Genomic DNA, 21,800 nt, shown 5'->3' on the forward strand with positions numbered 1-21,800 from the left:
CCACCTGCCAGCAGCCTCTGCACAGCCCGGCCCAGCCCCTCACCCGCGCGACCCCTGCTCCAGGGTGGAGCGAGGATGGAGGCGAGTGCCCCGCCGCGCAGCACAGCGCCATGGGTGAGGAGCACTGGGCGGACGCTGCTGCGGGCACGTTGCCGCCAGCAGTCGAGCATTAGCCTGCCGTGGAAGGGTTTTCCTGCGAGCAGAGCCGAGGACAGCCCGGAAGCGCGGTCTTCACCGAGGAGAACTCTCTGGAGAAGCCTGGTTTTCACAGTTGATCCCGTTTCAGGGCAAAGAACACAAATCGTGCACGACAGGGCTATGGATTTTTTTCCTTGAGGTTTCAAGGAGACGTTTTGTTTACAGATTAGCACGCGCCCAGCGGGTCAACGTGAGCCGTGGGAGGAAGATTCGCCCGGGGTCACCAGCAGGGCCATTCGCTCTTATCTCCAGAGCACACTCCTGCCCCCAGGGCGGGGACTGGCACCCTTCGCTGTCACGGGTGAAGCTGGCGCAGTGGGTGCTCCCCAGGCTTCACGGTTCACACAAATTCAGGCCGAGTCAGCGTAAGCCAGAATGCTTCCCCACACACCACAATGTGTAAACATTTCTTATCAGCCGTAGGTCATCTGGGAACATGACAGTGCAGGTGGGCAAAACATCTGTAGAAACACGTTCCTCTCAATGTGGCGAAAAACTAGAAATGGACCTACATGCCCAGCAACAGGGAACTGGTTAGACAATCACTTTGTCCTTAAGATGGGAGCTGCAGCAGCCGAGGCAAGGATGACCCAAATAGCCATCAGTAAAGGACCGTGTCAAAGAGAATGGTTAGGGTGCGTCATCTGTTAACATCACGATGCTCATTCAGCGGGAGAGCACGTGGCTGCAGAGGGCATGGGGACGGTGTGTGGGCACAGATGGAGCTCCAGGACACACCCTTAAGTGACATGCTTAACTTTGGGGGATAAAAAATGGGAAGAAGGAATATACATTTATGTTGACTTGGGTTTATGTGTGGAAAACGGGAAAACTTAATAAGAAACAAGTAAAACTGCTTCTGTGAGGGAGGCAGAGAGCTGGGAGGAAGGGGCGGGTGTGAGCTGGACTGTGGGTGGTGCCTGCACATCTTCTGTTCTGCTTTCTGAAACGTGCATATATTACCTAAGCAAAAATTAAATGTAAAATATTCTTAAAGAATGATTCTGTGGTTTTCTATACATTAACAAAGGAAATTGTTCATAGTATATTGTTACATGCAAGAAAAAGACTACAAAACAGTCAATATGTTTACATTTTTGTTGGAAAAATCTGTATGCAGAGAGCTCCACGCGAACAGTTTTGTCTGCCTTATCTACGACGGTGTTCCCAGAATCTAGAACACATAGTAGCTCCCCAATAAACACTGAACAAGCAAGCGAATGAATGAGTGAAAGAGTGAATGAATGAAGGAATGAATGGCTACGAGAACAAGATGTCCAGAAGGACACATAGGGAGACTGTGAACAGTCGTGGACTGTGGATGCAGGTTTATGAGGGATTTTTATCTTCTTGATTATTTTTCTGTTTATTGTGAATGTTTTCAATGAGCACCCCTCGTGCCTCTAATCAGGAAGGGACAGTAAGGGCATTCAAAGGGAAAGTGAAGGCTCTGCGTGGGCATGGGGGCAGCGGGGTCCAGGCGAGGTGGGAAGGAGGTTGGGCAGGTGACCAGGGCAGCTATCCTCACCTGCCCAAGCTCGTTGCACACAGGCCTGGCAGAGCCAAGGGCCCAGGGGAGGCTGGGGCTGCGGGAGGGAAGGTGAGGCCCAGAGAGGGCCTGCGACTGGCCTGGGGTAGCACAGCAGGGCCTGCTCAGGTCTCAGCCTCCAATATCAGCAGCTGGGACACTTGATGAAGTTATTGGTACCCCTTAACTCTATTTCACAGATGAGGAAACTGAGGCCCAGGGGTGGAGAGCTGGAGGGGCCAAGAGCTCTGAAGACACGGTTCAAACTCTCAGTCTGTCACTCACCCTCACAGGATCCTCCCCTCATGGGGCTTCAGTTCCCACTCCTACCACGGGGAGGCAGCCGCGGTGCCAAGCCCACAAGCTCCCTGCACACAGTGGGTCCCCAGGCGGTGGTGGCGGTTGAGGCTGGCCTTTAGGATTCTGAGGTGGAGGGCCGGCCCCATGGCGCAGCGGTCAAGGGTGCGCACTCCGCTTTGATGGCCCAGGGTTCGCAGATTCAGATCCCAGGTGTGCACCAACGCACTGCTTGTCAAGCCATGCTGAGGTGGTGTCCCATGCAAAGCAGAGGAAGATGGGCACGGATGTTAGCCCAGGGCCAGTCTTCCTCAGCAAAAAGAGGAGGATTGGCATGGACATTAGCTCAGGGCTTATCTTCCTCCACACACAAAAAGGATTCTGAGGTGGAGCTCGCTGCCTCCCTGGAGCCCTACAGTGCGGGGTCACAGCACCTGAAAATGTCCACGGAGCCTCTCGGGTGCCCTGCGGAGTGGGTCCCACGCTTGGGGACAGAGCAGGGAGGGCTGGGTTGGAATCTGACTCTGCCACTTGCCAGCTATGTGACCCGGGAAGTTCCTCAGCCTCCTCCGTAAAGAGAGGCTGCCGGCAGCCCCGTCCATGCAGCGTGTGGTGAGAACCCACGCTCAGGACGACCGGCACCGGCCACTGTCCCCACTGCTGGACTGGACTAGGGTGGGGCCCCTCCCTCTCGCCTTTCCCCTCCACGGCCCACGGCCCCCGCGGAGCCGACAGCGGACACACGCGGCCCCTGCGCCAAGCGCCAGGGCGCGCGACGCCTCCTCCCCTAGGACCCCTGGAGAGCCAGACGACCGGGGGCAGAAGACCGGGCGGGCGCGGGGAGGTGGGGTGATGAACTGTTCCCTAACTTGCTTGTGGTGGCAGCTACATGAGGGGGTACATTTGTCAAAGCTATACGCCGAAAGGGGTCATTTTTACTGTATAAAAATTAAATTTTTTAATTAAAAAAAAAGCACAGGGGCCGGCCTGGTGGCACAGCGGTTAAGTTCCAGGGCTCCGCTTCGGCGGCCCGGGGTTCCCTGGTTCCGGATCCCGGGCGCCAACCTACGCACCACTGGTCAGGCCATGCTGTGGCGGGTCCCCTGTAAAGTAGAGGAGGATGGGCACGGATGTCAGCCCAGGGCCAATCTTCCTCAGCAAAAAAAGAGGAGGATTGGCATGGATGTTAGCTCAGGGCTAATCTTCCTCACACACACACACAAAAAAACCACAAACAAAACCCTCAGCCATGATGGGTACACTGGGCTTCATTTTATTATTCTATTTACATACATGTTTGAAATTTTCCACTGTGAAAAAAAAACCTAAGGTTGTGTCACTGGTCGGCTTGAAACCCTCCCATGGCTCCTCCTGGCTCGGACTAAAAGCTGAAGGCCCCACTGTGGCCAGCAAGGCCGCTTGATCTGCCCTTGGGCCCCTCAGCCTCTCCCCTCTGCCCTGGCTCACTCAGCCTCAGCCACACTGGCCTCAGTGTGCTTTTTAAACACACCTCAGGGCCTTTGCACTGGCTCTTCTCTCTGCCTGGACTGCTCTTCCCCGACATCTCCTGCCCCATTCCCTCACCTCCTTCAAGCTTCCCATAAAAAGAGCCCAAGTCATTTGAGGTCTGCCTGGCCACCCTGTCCGAAACCCTCGAAAGCTCAGCCCCCCTCCCCGCTGAATCTCTCTCCGGGGCCCTTATCTCCGTGAGATGGAGCATGTATTTATTTCCCTCTTTGCTTATTGTCTCTCTCTCCCCTAGAATGGAAGTTCCTGAAGGGCAGGGAACGGGACTGTCTTCTTCACTGGTGTGTCCTCTAGACCAGTGACCAGCACAGGGGCAGAGCTCAATACATGTTTGCTAGATGAGGTAACGACTGACTGATAAATGATACCCTGCATACAAATGACGGGTCTCCACGTGGAGACGTGCGCCCCGGCCACAGGAGCTTTTAGCACTTAGTGCCCATCTACCAAGGCTGCTGGGACCCAGCTTTTCTTTCTTGCCTCAGGGATCACACATTCATTCAGCAACCCCTCCCCAAGGTCTCCTCTAGGACCAGCATGCTTTGGGGTCGAAAGATAGAGCAAGTCCATTCAACTCAGCAAACATTAATTGCTTGCTTTATTCTTGTGTTGACCCACTGCCTTGTTCCACAAAGGATTTCTACAAGGTTTAAAGACCTCAACAAGCTAGTAGACATTTAAACGTAGGAGAGAAAGAAGAGAGTCAAAAACAGGGAGGAACCTGGCCTCTTGTGCTGGGCCTGGTGTGCACGGGGCCCTGCCAGGGACTTCTTCAGAGAGGAATCTCCCCTGGACCCAGGCCGGCTGGGGAGCATCAGTGAGGGCTCCCCAGAGGAGGCGATGTGTGGGCAATAGCACATGCAAAGGCCCAGAGCGGGAAACAGCATGGCATGTTCATGGAATTTCCAGTAACTTGCTCTGGCCTCCCCACCCTACTCAAGTTCTTGGGACACAGAGAAGTCATCTGAGACACACACAAGGTCACATCTTGCTTGCTCAGGATTGTAGCCAGCCCTGACTCAGCTGAGGTCAAGGCCCCCTCTGACCTCAGGATCCTTGTCTGTCTCCTTGTATATAGTGACTCACTCCTCAGCCTTGTTTTGTTTCCAGACTCCGTGATACAACACACACCTGTAAAAAAAAAAAAGCTCTGCTAGGATAGTCTCAATAACTATATCTGACAAAGGACTCACAACCAAACTATAAAAAGAAATCCAACAAATCAAAAAGAAGTAAAATGAGGGGCCGGCCCAGTGGCGTAGCAGTTAAGTGCACGTGCTCTGCTGCGGTGGCCCGGGGTTTGCCGGTTCGGATCCTGGGCGCACACTGATGCACCACTTGTCAGGCCATGCTGTGGCGGCGTCCCATATCAAGTGGAGGAAGATGGGCACGGATGTTAGCCCAGGGCCAGTCTTCCTCAGCAAAAAAGAGGAGGATTGGCAGATGTTAGCACAGGGCTAATCTTCCTCACAAAAAAAAAAAAAAGTAAAATGAATAGGCGAAATACTTACACAGGCTCTTCACAAAAGTGGATATCCAAACGGCCAAGGAGCAACTGAAAAAGGCTAATATCATCAGTCATCAGGCAAACGCAAACCAAAGCCAGCGAGAGACCACTTCACGCCCATCAGAACAGCAAAAATGAACAAGACTGAGAGACCGACATCACCGAACGTGCCACTCAACGGGGTCGGCCACAGTGCTGAGTGTAAAACGGGACAACCACTCTGGAAGAAGACCTGGCAACATCTCATAAAACTCAAGGTGCAGCTACCAAGACCCCGCAATCCACTCCTGGGCCGCCCAAGAGGGGTCTATGCTACAGACCCCAACAGAGTGCTCCAGATGGTCCACGGCAGGCAAACCCAGACACAGCCCAAAGGCCCATCCACAGGTGGTAGATACATCGACCCTGGTGTAAGCACACGACAAGACTATTCAGTGATGACAAAGAAGCAACGACACGGATGAATCTCACAGGTGAAGTGTTGACCAGAAGAAACGGCACACTAAAGTACATACTATACAATTCTGTTTACACGGAGTTCCAGAAAAAGCGAATTAGGCAATGATGCTAGAAGTCCAGGAGGGTGGTTACCTCCAGGGGTGGGGCACTGCCTGGAAGAGGCTGAGGGAAGCACACATGTCCCCTATCTTGATTTGGGTGATCCTCACACGGCAGTGAATGTTGAGCTTACACCTTCATTAACAAACCAGGGAAAAGTAAGCTACAGTCATGTGATTCCATGGGGGTGGGGATGCTGGTCAAGTCTCCTTTCAGAAAACAGGTTTGGGCTCCCGAGAGCCCTGTGTGTCCTCAAGCAAGTCCCTGGCCCTCTTGGGACTCGATTTCCCCATCTGTGGAGTGGATCCAGGGATCTGCAAGGCCTCTTCCTGCACTTCGGCCTCTTTTGGAAGTGGTGGCATTCACCCCCAACCCAGACGGCTCCTCGGGGACCCCCTCCTCAGCAGCCTCAGCTGCGCACGGTGGGATCCGCAGCCCCATCCGCCCAGGGCCCCGCCGTGTGTGCCCTCACGAAGGTCTCTGCCTGCCCGGGGCCTTTCTTTCCTCATCCGTAAAATGGAGTTGGGCATGCCTGTTTCTCGGGCTGGTGAGGAGAATCTTCACTGAGCGCAGGGGGGCCTCCATGAGCCCCTCCTGTCGCTCTCCAGGGCTTTGCCGTGCAGAGGCCATACACACAGCAAGTGCTCAATCAATGGTGGCCGCGAAGGGATGATTAGAATTTCACTACAGGTCGTGACATCTTGAGAAGGTGTCCGTGTGGGGGCCCCAAAGTCGCCCGTGGGTCAAATGCAAGAGGACGCAGCGGCCCGGGCGCCGGCGCAGGGCGTTTCTGTTCGGAGCCGCGAGGCGCGGCCCCTTTAAGAGCGGGCGGGCTGAGTCCCCACGGAGGCGCGGCCCCTTTAAGAGCGGACGGGATGTGTCCCCACGGGGCGGCACGTGACCGCACAGCTGGCTTCCGGCCCCGCCTCGTGTTCTCGCCGCCGCCGGGGGTCGGTCCGCGCCGCCGCCCGCGGTCTCGGGCCCCCGCCCGCCCGAGGGGCCGCGATGGCGCAGCCGGGGGGCGCCGGGCCGCCGGAGCAGGGCTGCCCCGTCCGCGTGGAGCACGACCGGCGGCGCCGCCAGTTCTCCGTCCGCCTCAACGGTAACCGCCCGGCCTTTGTCCGCGCCGGGGGCTCGGGCGGGGGCCCGGGAGGCGGCGGCGGGGGGGCGCGCCGGTCCCCGCCCGAGCCCCCGCACCTGCCCTTCCCGCGTGCCCCCCCGCCGCGGGGTGGACGCGGCTGGGGCTGAGACCCCGGGGGGCGGGCAGCCTGACCGCGCTTCCCTCCCGGCTGCTACGGCTGCTCGCCGCCCCTGGGAACCTGGCGTCTCTGCACGGAGGGGCTGGGAGAGACCCCCGGGCAGACCTGGGGCTGCTGGAGAGAGGGGCTGCCGGTGTGGAGGGACTGGTGTCGCGTCAGACCCCGCGGCCGAGGCTGCGGCCAAGTCGTGTCCTCCCCGCGAGCCCCAGCGCCTCCACCCCTAGTCTGGGAAGCCCCCCACCCCCGGTGCAGACCGCCTGGCTGCCTGTGCGGGTGCCTGCGGAGATCAGAGTGGAGACTTAGAACAGCGCCCGCCGCGCTTGTCAGCGCAGATAAACATGCACTGGTCGTTATTTTCGAAACCAGCAAGCCAAGTCAAGACGTTTCCTGTAAAGGAAGGTTCTGCCGCCTACTAGCCCACGCCTGCTCACCATAAGAGATCTGGGGGATAGAAAACAGAGTTATACAATGGAGGCCCGTGAATTCCCCGTATCCCACACTTTCTGCATTAATGACTTTCTTCTCATCCATCTGGGCCCCCTGTGGCAGGTCCAGGTGGCAAGAGCCCTCAGAGGCCACTGTGCCCATTTCTGAGAAGGGAAGGCAGGGGCCCAGGAAAAGGAGAGGCTTGCTGAGGCCAGGCAGTGAGCCGGGGCAGAGCTGGGGTAGGGGCCGGCGGCTCTGACTCCTGGATCTGGGCTCCTGGGACCTGCACTTGGACACAAGCAGCAGGGCTGGGGCCCAGGGCAGGGACATTTCTCAGAGCCCTGTCTGCGCTGTGCTGGGCATTGGGCTGGGCCTCAGCACGTCCCTGTTACAACATCCTTGTGGTGTGGGCATCAGCCCCCCACGTGACAAGTGAGTAAACTGAGGCTTGGACCACAGGGAAGAAGTGATTTGCCGTGTCATGAAGTGCCAGAGCTAGAACTCAAGCAAGTCCTTCTGCCACCGTGGTGTGGGCCGTGGCCCAGCTGGCCGTGACACTAAGGGCGCTGGCCACTCTTGTGGGGAGGGGCCTCGTGGATTTTCAAATCCTCTCTTCTCAGGTTCCAAAGAGGCTCTGGTTCCCGTGGGGGTTCTGGAGGCCCTATACACTCACCGAGACAGAAAAAAAGGGAATGTTTGGAGTTTTCTTGCTTTCTCTTCCAAATGGCTAGAGCCAAAGGACACCCCTCTAGAATTGACTGTGGTCGGGGCTAGACGTGCCAGCCATATTCCTAAACTTGTCCCCTTCCAGAACCTACTGCCCAGATGGCTAACTAGAAAGTGGACCGGGGATCCCCAGCCAAGCCCAGGGAGCAGCGCGAGGCCACCAGCTCCTCCCCAGCCGGCAAGGCAGGGACTGTGTGGCCTAGGCTGGGCCCAGTCCGAGTGTGTATGTTGCGGGGCAGGAGAGGGCCCGTCTGTGTCTGGGCCCCACTCTGCCTCAGCTGGGGAGGGGAACAGCCTGTGAGAGTGTCTCCTGAACTGCAGGGTGAGCCCTGGAGGCCGGCTCATGGTGTCCACTGAGAAATGAACACTGAGGCAGAGGGGAGAAGTGGCCCTAGGGCTCCTGGTGCAGACGTGTGCCCGGCCCTCCCGTCGCAGAGCGAGGCTGGTGAGCGCCCGGTAGCAGTGAGGGGAGGCGTCGGAGCAGCTGCATTCACTGAGTCCCTGTCGTGTCCCAGGCAGGCACCCTGCACAGAGAGGCACTTACTGTATCCTCATGGTGTTGCCGGGGGGAAGGGAACTGCCCCTCCAGTGTTACAGATGGGGAGACTGAGGCACGGAGATGTGACTGACGCACCCAGGGCCCCGTGCCTCGCAGGCGGGAGAGCTGGGATTCACTCCACAGTCCTTGCCGAGCGCCCGCTGTGTGCCAAGCATTGTTCTCGGTGCTGGGGACTCATGGGATGACAGTCTGGAGGGGCGGTGACAATGAATAGAGTGTAAAGGGTCCTAGGAGACAAGGGCCTGGCAAGAAATAGAGCAGGGCAGGCGGAGAGCATGTCGCGAAAGGGCTGCTGTTGAGAGTCAGGTGTCCAGGAGGGCTGCCCTGGGAAGGTGGCATTTAAATGAAGACCTGAAGGAGACGAGGAAGGGAGCTCCAGAGGGTGGAGCGTCCCAAGTGGAAGGAGCAGCCAGAGCAAAGGCCCTGCGGTGCTGTCTCAGGAGCAGCTGGGAGTGGAGGACAGGGAGGAGGATCGTAGCAGATGCGGTCAGAAAGTCGTGGGGGGCCGGTGGTGCGGGGCCTGGGAAGGCATTGTCAGGCCTGGGCTCTGACTCTGAGTGAGGTGGGTACCTTGGAGGGTCCTGAGCAGAGGATGGATGGGGTATGCCAGGCTCCCGCTGGCTGCTCCAAGGGAGACCGACTCTGCGGGGCCGGACAGAGCAGGGAGTGGCTACTGCACTAGTCCAGGCAGAGTGAGTGGGGGTGCGGAGAAATGGCCGGCTCCTAAACTGATGTTGAAGGAAGGCGGGTAGGTCTTGCTGACATGGGGTGTGAGAATGCTGAAGCTCAGGCTTGTCTGACCCCCAGATCCGGGTTCTGAAACGCTAGCTTTTGTCACCGTTTCATAGGTGGGGAAACCGGGGCGGCAGCTGATAGGCAGCAGAGCCGGAATTGAGCCCCTGGGCTGACCCTTCCTTGGCCTTCCCCTTCCCCTCTCAGCCAGGGCTGGGTCTCCTGCTTGCTGCAAGGAGAAGGGTCATGGAGGGTCCAGAATCCTGCTTGCTCCATCCTCCCCAACCCCCATTTTGCAGATGGGGAGACTGAGGCCCCCAGAGAGTCAGCAGCTGCCTCTGGCCTCGCTCAGCACCCAGAGGCAGCAGGGCTGAAAGTGCAGCCGCAGGTCCCGTGGGATTCAGATCCCAGTCCCAGGTGTGAGGCCCCTGCATGAGCCCACGTTGCTGCCCCTAGGGACGCCCGTGCCCCATAGCGACGCCTAGGGCGGTGTCCCTGAGCAGGGAGGGCAGGAGAGGATCCCCGGTGTGACAAGGGGACCAGCTTGGTCTATGGGGGGACTTTCCCGGGTAACCCCCAGGGTCTGCCGTCACATGCCTCCTGGCTGGGCCCCTTGAGCTTCTCCAGGCCACGGCCCCCTCTGCCTAACCTGCCTCTGAGCCACCAACACGGGGCCCCTCCCCAAACAAGGCTCTGCACCTGCGGACGCCCAGAAAGCCAGCCAGGTGCTTCTGAGGCCTGCTGCCTGCTCCTGCACCTGCTCTCGGTCTGCTGCCCCGGCTCCCACAGGGAGCAGAAGGTCTGGGTTCTGGCTTTGCGTCTTCCTTAGTCTCCTCCTCTGTGTGGTGGGTGTTTTGATCCACTGGTGCGGGCAGAGTGGAGATGGTGGCAGTCGATGCCCTCTGCAAAGGCCCCACACCTCCCATCTAGAACCCCTGCTCTTCTTCCCTGCCTGACAGGGAAGATGATTTCTCGGTGACCACTTCCCAATAACTTCCTAGGGCATTTGGTCCTGGTGTTGGGGCCGGCGGAGGGTACTGGGATGGAGAGATCCAGGGCAGGGTCCCTCTGGTGAGGTCTAGGGCGCAGAGGTATCGGGACTGCTCTGAGGTCACCTGGCAGAGCTGGCGCTGGAGCCCAGGGCCCTGCCCTGCCCTGGGCTTGCTCCTGTGCTCCCCAGGTGGCAAGTCTTGACCCCCTTTGCTAGTCCAAAGCTTGGGGTTCTTGGCAGCTCATGGAATGCAGCCCAGAGAAGGGCCTGGGGTCCAGCCAGGCCGTGCCCAGGGGCTCTGCCCACAATGCCTGTGTGAGCCGTGTCCACGGGCCAAGCCGCCAGAGACGGGATGACGGTGGTGCCCAAGGTGAGAGGGTGACAAATAGCACTGTCCTTGCCTGCGGCTGACAGTCAGGGAGGCCTCAGGGGAGGTGGCATTTGGGCTCACCATCATTAATAAGGAGGAGGCAACCTGGGAGGCCCTGGGGGGAGAGGCGCCAGGTGGAGGGGGCAGCCCGACAAAGGCCGCGGGTCGAGAGCTGGGTGTGTGTGAGGGGCGATGCGGTGGCCAGTGTGGCTGAACCAGGGCCCTGAGCAGAGGACAGAGGGGCGGGCGTGGAGGCCCGTGGAGAGGTGAGCAGTGGCCAGATTCCAGGCGTGTTTTGGAAGTTATGCCCACGGATCTGCCGAAGGATCAGATCAGAGTCTGAGAGAAAGACAAGGCAAGGAGGACCCCAGGATCTTGGCCTGAGCCCCGGGGGTTGGCTGTTTTCTGGGGCCCTCCAGACAGGTTTGGGAGAGGGGACTCGGGCCACGCCAGGTGTGGGTGGTTGGGACCAGGTGGCCTCTGTGGACCCTCCAAGGCTGAGGTGCCAGGCCGTGGGCCAGGCGTTCGGGGATTGCCCATTAGGGGTCTGGTTCCTCCCCGGCCCAGCGTGGTGTTGTCTGGCCAGTGGGAGGTCATTAACTTGCTCTTTCCCTCACGCATAGCCCATGTCCGCCCCAGTGGTCCCCGTCCACTCCGGTGGCCCCTGATGCCTTCTATTCCTCTTTCAGCCAGAAGACCCTTGTCAGTGAGCTCACCTGTCCCCAGCCAGCTCCACGCGCCACCGAGCTGAGCCACTGCCTCTGGAGCTTCAGTTTCCCCGTCTATAAGCAGGGCTCTAAGAGTCGTCCCCGTCTTGTCAGGTCTCGTGGGGTGAGCGTGTGGAGAGCGGAGCACAGGCCTGCCCAGGAGGGCCATGGGTGTGAGCTGCAGCGTCCTGCCCTGTGTCTCCCCGGAGGCGGGCTGGGCCCTGGGCAGGCACGTGCTGGCGTCTCGGAGCCTGTGGGTCGGCCTCACGCCCAAGCGTGTGCCTGGCAGTGAGACAGCAGCAGCCGTTTGTGGGACAGATCTTTCCTGGGCGTCTGCCCTGGGCTGGGCACTGGGGCTGGGGCAGTGACCGAGCCCGTGAGACCACCAGGAGCTGATGGGGGGCGGTGGGGCAGAGAGTCTGCAGGCTGTCCCGGGATCTGGTCCGTGGACAGCCTGTGTGGCCGCTCCGGGAGCATTGACTGAGGGGACGAGTAATGAACGGACGGAGGAACACTAGCAAGCTTGCGGGGGCTCCAGGCCCCCTGCCCCCACAGGGATGGCAATGGCGCGAAGGCAGAGGTCTTCTCCAGCCTGCAAGGCCCCGCGTGGTCTGGCCCCAGGACCACAACGTGGCTTCCTCTCGCTCTCCCCCCCTCATTCGGGTCCAGCCCTGCCAGCCTCCTCACTTCTTCTTGAACATCCTATCCCGGGGCCTTTGCACGTGCTGCTCTTCCCACCTGGACTGCTCATCCCCCATGTCTCCTCTTGGATCCCTCACCTCCTTCAGGTCTTTCCTCAAGAGAGGCCTCCCCTGTGCACCCTCGTTAAAGCGGCAGCCTACCCACCCTTCTCTGCTGTCTTGTTCTCCGCCCCCTCACCTGCGGACCCTGTATCGTTTACAATAACATTGCTTACTGTCTGTCTCCCTCCAAGAGGGAGCATTTTGTCAGTTTTCTTCCCTGCTGTGTGCCCAGCACTGAGACCCTGGCTGACACGTAGTAGGCCCTCACTGAGTGCTTGGGTAATCGAATGGCCAGGGCAGGCAGGCAGCTCCCTCAGTGACTGGTGACCAGGCCAGGCCCAGAATAGCCTCGCAGTCTCTGTCCCCTGTCCCGGGTGAGCTGCATTAACCCCGGCAGGGGCGGGAGCCGAGAACCGAGTCCCGTGCTGCACAGCTGGGCACTGGCCAGAGGGCAGGCACAGCTGGCAGAGCAACAGTCGGGCCGGGCCATGAGGAGGAGGTGCTGGGGGCCACCCTCCGCCGGCCTGGAAAGGGGAGAGGGTATTCCAGGCGGACGGAACTGCCTAGGCAAAGGCCTGGAGGCCGGCGATAGAGGGCGTGTTGGGGTGGAGCAGGAGAGAGCTGGGCTCTGGTTTGGACGCCTGCGTTCCAGCTTCCCCTGGGACTTGCCGTGGGACTCGCCTCTGGACCTCAGTTTCCGCTCTGGAAGGGGGGAGATGAGTTGTAGCCTCGCTCCCAGAGCTTTGGGGAGAGCTAGCACTCGCCCCGGCTGGGGCTGAAACCTGTCGATTTGCTGTGAGACCCTGGACTAGTCATTTGTGTCTCTCAGCCTGTCAGTCTTCCGCTTGGCGATGCTCACCGTAGGCTGGGAGCCCAGGCAGCGTTTAGGAGTGAATTCTCTACAGTGCTTTAAAGTGAAAAACACATGAAATACAATTTGTTGTTAAAAATCAGAGAAAGGCACTTGGCAATGACATGTTTTCTTTTAGGGACAGTGACTTGTCTACTCTAAACTCAGGGCCTTTGCACTGGCTGTGACTGCCTATGACACTGTTTCCCCAGACGTCGCATGGCCCACTCCCTCACCTCCTTCCTGTCTGTCTCCGCCCCGCACTCCCCCACCCCTGCTCCATCCCTGCCAGGCGACCCTTAACTTGTTTTCTTTGTGTATTCTCTGTCTCCTCTCTGGTTGGTCAGAAGACAGGGCTCTTCATCTGACTGTTCATTGGTGTCCCCAGCACCTGAAACAGTGCCTGGGACTCAATAAACAGTTGTTGATGGAGTGGATGGATAGATGGACAAATAGACAGGTGTGACGGCTGGGTAGGTAGGTGTCCAGGCGGTTGGCAGACAGATGGAAGGATGGATGGATGGAAGGATGGATGGATGGAAGGATGGATGGATGGATGGATGGATGGATGGATGGATGGATGGATGGGTGGATGGACAGACAGACAGATGGATAGAGAACTAAAGACTTTGGTTGGAGGGACTCCAATTAAATGTTTTCCCCACAGGAGTTTGGGGTGGATGGTGAGCTCCCCTCCTGGCAGGCCTGAGAGGGCTTGGCGGCCTGTTTGTTCCTGCTTCCTGTGCCCAGTGTCACTTTCCTGTGGCTTGTCCATGGGTCCGGTAGGGTGTCCTGACGGTCTGCTCCCTGATGTCTCTGGGTTCTGGTTTAGTTGAGGACTTGCTGAGCCCTGCTCTGCGTCCAGCCCTACACCTCGACCCCCACACCCTTGGGAGGGTGTTCAGGTGGGGACGCAGAGAGCTGTGCCCTGGAGAGGGTGCTGGGGGCCCTGGGGTGGTGAGACTGATGATACGGCAAAGGCTCGCCTGGGGCGTGTGTTCTGGGCGCTGCTCCAAGCGTTTTACCTCATTTAATCCTCCAACCCCCCACGAGTAATGTCCTGTTATATCCCAGCTTTGTGGAGGCACAGGGCGGTCACTTGGGATCCAGCTGCAGCAGCCTGGCTCCAGTGCCTGTCCACCCCGCCGCCGTGCCCGGTCGGGCCGAGTCTCCAGGCCTCACCTGTCCACTGCCCTCCCCCCGCAGGATGTCATGACCGGGCCGTCCTGCTCTATGAGTACGTGGGCAAGCGGATCGTGGACCTGCAGCACACCGAGGTCCCCGACGCCTACCGCGGGCGCGGCATCGCCAAGCACCTGGCCAAGGTACGGGTGGGGCGGGGAGGGCTGCCCTCCTGCTCGCTCAGAGGGAGCCCGTGGGCTGGGCCGATCCAGCCTGTTTGGCCAGAGTGCTGGCGGGTGCCGCCTCGCCCACAGGTTGCAGCTGGGAGCAGCGGTCAGCAGCCCCTCCCTCGGGTCTGGCGCGGGCGCTGGGCCGGGCCGGCTCTCAGAGCTGAGCCTCCAGGGCCGGGGACACTGCTGCGCGTCAGGAGCGCGCAGCGGGTAATAGGTGCTCAGGAAACCTCGCTGAGTGAGCGGGTAAATGAGGGTTTGGGTGAACTGGCTCCCACCCCATTCGCCGTCCTCACCCCCTTCGTCCCCAGAGCCCCTCAAACCCCAGGCCGCTGGAGAGCAGGTGTGGGCTGAGGGAGGGGCATGGCAGCCAGGAGCAGAGACAGGCGGTTCCTCCCTCTGCCTGCTCTTCCCACCGCCACGCCCCCCCCCCCCCCCCCCGCAGGCCTCTGCCCTCTGCCCTCTCCGCCCAGCCGGCTGGTGGGGGCTCTGCCTGCAGGAGGGGCGGGCGGGTCTCTCCCTTTCTGCGGGACCAGCCTGTGAGCTTACTGACCTGGGTAAAGGGGAGGTGGGCCCCTCACCCTGGGGGCCCCACTGGCCGTGGGAGCCACTTGGGGGGCCTGTGGCTTTCCTGAGCCCGCCTGCCCAGGGCACCAGGGCGCTCCTCGTGTGGCCTCTGATCGGTGCCTTCTTGGGCCTTCAGTTCCTTCCTCTGCACAGTGGAGTCTTGTCACCAGAGGGTCTCTGGTCGTAAAGCCTGGGTCAGGCGTGGACTGTGAGACGACAGAGGCCGGCTCAGGTGTCAGAAGGCTGGGTGGGCCAGTCACGGTCGGTCAGCTTTTAGTGGTGCTCAGTCCAGCTGCTTCCTTGTTCATCAGCCCAGCAGCCCCACCAGGCTGTCCTCTGCTTTGTTTTGGCAAACATTTATTAAACACCAACTGTGTGCAGGGCACTGGGGGCAGGGGCTGCACCAGACGTGTTCTTGCGCTCCGCCTCCTGAGCTCGCTGGAGATGGGGACAGCAGCCATCTACAGGGTCCCACCCTGGACCCCCCGGGTACCTGTGGGAGCCCTGCAGGAACTCAGCATGACCTCTGCTGGTGGGACACCCTGGGGCACCCCTGACCTGGCCTGCAGGGGGGCTTCCTGGAGGAGGCATCCGCTGAGCTGCCACGTGCAGGACGAGTGAAGAAGTGGAGTTAGGCGGGCACCCTGCGAGCAGGAGGCACTGAGATGGGAAAGGCGTGCCTTTTTGTGGAGACAGGCAGCCCAGGTGGGGCGGGGGCCGGACGAGACACGCAGCAGGGGCACGTTCTCTGCGTGTAGGCCCTGCCGCCCTGTGCAAGGCCGCCCCCGGGCGTTCTGTGCAGGGGCTCTGATCCAGTTCTGGCCCATCCTCTTCCATGCAGAGTGCTTCAGGCAGTTTACCAAAGCTGTGTGCCTCGGTTTCCCCAACTGGAGCACGGAGGTGGTGACGGCGCCTCCCACCTCCACTGCAGACCGAGTAGAACAGGTGGCCGTGGGCAGCCAGCTCCCGCCCCGGAGAGGACAGCCGGGAGGCGTGGGGGCCGGGTGCGGGCGCTGACCGTGCTTCTCTCTGCCCGGCCGCCAGGCTGCCCTGGACTTCGTGGTGGAGGAGGACCTGAAGGCCCATCTCACGTGCTGGTACGTCCAGAAGTACGTCAAGGAGAACCCCCTCCCGCAGTACCTGGAGCACCTGCAGCCCTAGCCCTCTCACGCCTCCCCCGGCCCCTGCATGCTCTCAGGAAACCTGGTCCCCACGGGACGGACTCAGAGTTATTTTTGTAAGGACTTGTTTCTGTGGCCCCTGGAGGCGGCTGGCCAAGGATGGGCAGCGGTCCAGCCACTGTGGTGAAGGCACGGCCCGGCCGCCGCAGCCCCAGCAGCTCCTGCTCTGCAGACACCGGCTGTGTCCGGGGGCCGTCCTGGCCTCTTGTGGGCAGGCCTGGGAGGGCCCGAGGCCAGGACTGGTACATGGACAGGGGCATCCCTGTCCTGGGTCCCACCTGCTATCCCCTGCTCTGTGACTGGCAGGGGGGCTGATCTGGGCCCCCTGCCGCCACTGCCTCGGTCTGGGACCTTTCTGCAGGTGAGGAGGATGCTCCCTGAGCCAAGAGGAGCAATAACAAGCCTCGTGTGCCGCCTTCCGAGGGCATGGCACCACGCTGTGGCTGCCCCTCGCTGCCCCTTCTCTTCCTCCGACTCGTGTGCCCTGGGGTGGCCATGGCGGGGCAGCCCTGCCCGGCATGTGAGGCCAGGAACGGGCACAGGCTGGCTCGACTGCACACGCACACACGTGCACGCGCACGCACACACTGGACACTAAGCACTCGGCAAGGAGCTGTGCATCGGTGGGGAGGTGGGCGGGGGAGCGCTGGGTGTTTTCCCCTTGGCACCCGTTCCCCTGACTCCTTGCCCCTCGTCCGTCAGCTCTGCGGGAAACCGAGGTCCCCATCCCCCACGTTTGCCCGTCTGCCAGGAGCTGCTCGGGGACCCCGCCCCCGCTGCTTCTTGACCACCCTGGGGGGGGCTTTCTCGGAGAGGACCCTTGGGAGCTGGGCTGGGAGGGAGGCAAATTGTCCTCAAAAACCATCCTCACCACCTAAGAGGAAAAAGTGTTTCTGTGGAGGGGTTTCCTCTGCGGCCGGCAGACAGCAGAGCGTCTTTCCTTTCATGGCGAGCTAGTGGCTGGGCACGTTCTGTGGCCTGTCTGGGGGTCCCAGGGCCCCTCCCAGACCAGCCTTCCTGGTAATAGCCTTTGTTCTGTGGGGCCAGCCTTTCTGAGGGCCCTGTGGGCTTCCTTTTGGGGGCTGGTGAGGGCTCAGGGTCCTGATCTCCTGTGCTCTGCTCCCCACAAGGGTCAGATCCGTGCCTGCTCCTCTGTGGGCTGAACGGGAACCCAGGAGTCAGGGTCCCTCTGGGGTGGAGGCGTCAGTTGCCAGTGAATCCCTGGCTCCGGGAGGGGTGGGTGCCGGGGCTTGTCTGCCACGACGATCCCTCTCGTGTCTGACTGGCTGCGCAGGTGAGGGCCCCTGGCTGCCTCGCCTCTCACCTCTGCTCCCAGGCTCGGCACAGAGCCGCCGGTCACCACCGCTGCGGCGGCTCGGGCCCCCGCAGCCCAGACGTTTGTGCACAGACGCCTGATCACCCGGTGGCAGGAACATCTCAGTGTATCTGCACGTGCACGGAAGCCTGGCAGCCCACCACCGGGGTCCCTGAACCCCAGAGTCACCGTCCTTAGCATCCCCCACCCCCTCCCACGTGCCAGCCCCCAGCCCCACTCTGGCTCCAGGAGTTCCTGAGAGGACCATGGGCACCCCCTCCCCTTCTCACTGGGCTCCCAGCTCTCTTCGCAGAGGACCGTTGTGTGGAGCCAGGGAAGCTGCTGGGCCTTGCCTGGGCTGGGAGTTGTAGGCCAGGAGGAAGTCACTGGGAGGAGCTGGGTTCAGCTGCTGGGTCCCCTGCAAGGCTGGAGGTGTCCTGTTCCCCCCACACTGTAGGAAAAGAGTGGGTTGTAGGCCCGAGAGAGGACGGAAAGGCCAGCTTAGGGTCTGGGCCTTTTCCCTTCCTCTCTAGGACCCCCTCCCCATCCACATGTCCCTCCCCAAGGTCAAGCACAGACTTGTCATGAAAACTTCCCCCAGTGGCTCAGCAAGCTGGTGCTGCAGCCTCTGCAGCCTCTGGGGCAAGAAGGCCGGTTCCAGGAGGGGCGACCCACGAGGGTGCCCTGCAGCCGTGGCAGGGGACCCCAAGGGAGCCCGGGGCAAGCAGGCTGTTGAGGAGCAGAGGGCCAGGTGGCACCAGGAGGGTCCTGTCCCCGTCCCTACTGTGTCTCAGCCTGAACCCCTGCTCTAACAGCAGGTGACTCTCCAGCACACACAGAACACTTAGTACTTGAACCAGGAGGCGCATGGGGTCTCGGGGGCCCTGTGGCACTGGGCCCAGGAACAGCTTGTCCCCAATTCCTGCAGGTGCCACCTGGGCCTCCTTGCCTCGGGCTGCCTTAAAGTGCCACTGCCCCTGCTCCTAGGGGGCCGGCTGTGGTGGCCACCTGGCCCGTGGGCTCCAGCAGCAGCAATAAACTAGACTCCCAGGCTGCGGCCCTGGGTCCGCTGCAGACGCTGCCGTGGAGCCCCACCCCTTTCGCAGCTGGCCTGCCCCTTGGTGCTACCCTGTCTGTCTGGCGTCCCAGCGTCACCCCCACCCGTCCCCGGGGTGCTCCGGGAGCCCTTGCTCAGGAGGCAGGGCACATGGGGCAGTTCGTGCCACCAGCGGGGGCAGGGGGACACTTGGGGGGCCACCTGGCCCCGTCCCAGCAGGTCGCCCCAAAGGCCCCACACTCTCCTGCCACGTCTCGCTTTGTGGGTTTCTCTTTCTCGCCCCATCAAATGGGTGGTCACTCATGTGCCTTTCCTACTCAGGACTTGTTCCAGGTGGTCCTGGCCGAGGCTGGTCTTCAGACCTCCCTTTGTTATTTTTCAAACTCCTGAACAGACTGCATGACGTACATTTCAATAAAAGGTGTGGCCTCGTGCGTGCGGCTCTGGGATTGCTTCTGGAGGGGCTCGGAGGCACTCTCAGGCCAGGGTGCTGCCCCGTGCCACCCTGCTCTGTCCCCATGCCGTGTGATTGTTGGCCCCAATGAGGAAACAGGCACAGGAAGGTTCTGGAGCCCACAGGGTGTGAGGAAGGAGGGAGAGGCAGGCCCTCCGTCTTATTTGATTGGCGGCACAAGCCCGTCTCAGGGAGGGGCAGCGAGGCTGCACAGCAGGACCTCCGTGCCCGTCCACACACGGCGGCCCTGCCTCCTGCCCAGGTACCAGCCCTCTGAGGCCACAGCTCTCACGCTGGGCTCTGGCGCCTGCCTGTGATCCGGGGTTCGTCAGGAAGAGCTGTGACATCCTGTCACGTCGCATCAGCTGCTGCTCTGGGATGTGTCCCTCTCCCCCTTATGAAGCCTCTCTCGGGGCCTCTGGTCCAGTGGAGGGAGGTGGCTGCCCACGCAGGCCTGTGGGGAAAGGGGCACAGTCACCCTCCACGCACGTGGGGTCAGACAGCAGCTGCACTGGCGACGGCCACGCCTCCCCCGGCTGCCCAGGGAGGAAGGGAAATCCAGGGGGATTTCCTCCTGGTTTCCACCCTGGGGGTACAACACAGTCGTGAAGGGAAGAGGAAGAGGAGGGCGTGCAGCGCCAGGCCTTCGGAGCCTCATTCAGCCTGGTTCTCACAGCAGCTCCCTGCGACGCCGGTTACCAGGCCTGTTGTACCAGGAAACAGGGCTCGGAGTGGGGAGTCCCTGGCTGCAGCCCACGCGGCAGACGGTGAGGGAGCGCGTCCATGCCCTGTGCCCAACCCCTATCAAGTGACGTGCCCTGTGTCCCTGAGGTTTCGTGTCAACTTTAGGCGACACTTGGCCTCGGAGAGCAATACACGGATGACACTTCCGGCAAATTCCCTGCTCATCTGGAGGGCAGTGGTGTGTTCTGTCTCAAGCTACAAAGTGCATGGCTAACCAGGGGGGCCTGGCAGGCGAGGCAAAGACGACATTGCCTGTGAAGCTGGGGTCGTGACGGGAACGTTGGTAGAGACCTAGCCACACACTTGTGCTGTTCCCTCCTTGGTTCAGGATTCTCGGATTGGCTCAAGTGCACCCAAACGCCCCTTTACTATTCTGGGGGTCCCACTCTTTCCAGCTCAGTGCCCTCAGCGTGGAGAGCCCTGGAAGGCTCTCTTGAAGAAGGGAGCTCTAGGTTGAAAATGAAAAGATGGGTGGGCTTTGTGAAGGGACCAGCCCACAGGTCCCACAACCTGGTCCCCCTGGGCTCTGACCTTGTCTCCCACCGCTCTCCAGCCACACAGGCCTCCTTGCAGCTCCTCATGCCAGAGAAGCCACTCCCACCTCAGGGCCTTTGCACATGCTGTTCCCTCTGTACATGCTCTTCCCCCAGACGTCTTCAGGGCTCCCTCCCTTACCTCCTTCAGGTCTGTGCCCACCTGCCTGTTGCCTTCTCAGAGAGGCCTCGTTTCCTGGGTCCCACCCTTCTAAGTCGCTGCCCCCCACTCCTGATCCCCTCACCTGCTCTACTTTTCCATCACTGCTGTGTTCTGACCTCACCTATAACTGGTTTATCACATATACCTTGTTCATTGTGTGCCATCTGCGTCTCCCTGCTGCAGTACAAGCCCCACTGTCTGAGGACAGGAGTCTGCTGTTTTCTGCTTTGTTCATTTCGCTATCCTCAGCATTGAGATCATGGTCTGGCACGTATTTGATGCTCAATAATATTTATTGGCTGGACGGACGGACGGATGGGCAGACAGATGAATGGCTAGAACAGTGCGGGGAAGGAGGGCTCTGGACAGACTAAACAGCATGAGCTGAGGCCTAGTGGTGAGAGAGCATTTGGTGTCTTCTGAAGTTGCCTGGAGCGGTGGGTGGGGCCTGATGCTGGAGAGCCTTGAGGTGCGGCACAGGCTGTCTGCGGCCCAGCGTGCTTCCACTCGTGGACGCACAGCTGCACCTACCAGCCCCGCTGCAGCAGGCGTGCACCTGGGGCTGAGTTCTAGCCAAAGGGATGTGTGCGGCAATGAGGCGGCTCTTCCCAGGCTCTGTTACTCCCATTCCACTGCTGGATGCAGTCGATGACAAGGCTTTGGGGACGGTACATCTACTGGCTGTAAAGAACAGGGGTCCCTGAATTGCTGCACGGAGAAGAGCCACCAGCAAATAACAAACTCTCATTTTGGCTTATTACATGAGCAAGAAGCACATTTCTATAGTGGTGTGTGTGTGTGTGTGGAAGATCAGCCCTGAGCTAACATCTGGTGCCAATCCTCCTCTTTTTGCTGAGAAAGATTGCCCCTGAGCTGATGTCTGTGCCCATCTTCCTCTACTTTATATGGGACGCCGCCACAGCATGGCCTGACAAGCGGTGCGTCAGTCCACGCTTGGCATCCGAACCTGCGAACCCCGGGCCGCCGAAGTGGAGTGTGCACACTTAGCTGCTACACCACCGGGCCGGCCCCTACATTTTTTTTTTTTTAATTAAAAAAAGGTTAAATGTACCAGATCAGATCCCTCCTAAACTCAATTTGATCCCTGCAGCCTAGGGGTTTCAGAGAGAAGCCTCGGTTCTGGGACCCCCGTACACACTCAGCACACATCTCATCTGGCCCCAGAATGGGAAACCTAATTTTGGGTTGCACCTAGGAGAGCACTTCTGCCTGGCACTGCTCAGAACCCTCCAGAACAGATGAGGAAGTGCACCTACCAGCAGGGGGATACAGTTAACTGATGAGCAGTGGCCTATCTGCAGGCAGCAGGGTCTGATCGGGCCTCCCCCAGCATTTCTTGCGCACATGTCTCCCCTCACCTGTCTCCCCCGCCCCTCCCCACTGCACCCCACCAGCCCCGAGCTCCTCAGAAGACCCCTACCCTCTATCTCCTTCC

The 21,800-nt window shown here is 60.4% G+C and overlaps 1 protein-coding gene and 1 long non-coding RNA gene across 2 annotated transcripts; one reads left to right on the top strand and one right to left on the bottom strand.

The window, feature by feature from the left end:
• Positions 1-3,273: 3,273 nt before the first annotated feature.
• On the bottom strand, positions 3,274-6,375 carry LOC147914852 (uncharacterized). The gene is made up of 2 exons (XR_015554574.1): positions 5,062-6,375; positions 3,274-4,681 (listed from the first exon to the last, which is right to left on the bottom strand). It is a non-coding gene; the product is annotated as an uncharacterized LOC147914852 (long non-coding RNA).
• Positions 6,376-6,564: 189 nt separating this feature from the next.
• On the top strand, positions 6,565-18,884 carry NATD1 (N-acetyltransferase domain containing 1). Its single transcript, XM_087440253.1, has 3 exons — positions 6,565-6,717; positions 14,185-14,303; positions 15,942-18,884. The coding sequence occupies exons 1-3, from the start codon at positions 6,621-6,623 to the stop codon at positions 16,056-16,058; spliced, it is 333 nt and encodes a 110-aa protein (XP_087296379.1). The 5' UTR covers positions 6,565-6,620; the 3' UTR covers positions 16,059-18,884.
• The last annotated feature ends 2,916 nt before the right edge of the window (positions 18,885-21,800 follow it).

This window comes from Ceratotherium simum, chromosome 16, assembly GCF_057802395.1.
Source record: "Ceratotherium simum simum isolate JZ-2026a chromosome 16, ASM5780239v1, whole genome shotgun sequence".
Lineage (NCBI taxonomy): Eukaryota > Metazoa > Chordata > Mammalia > Perissodactyla > Rhinocerotidae > Ceratotherium > Ceratotherium simum.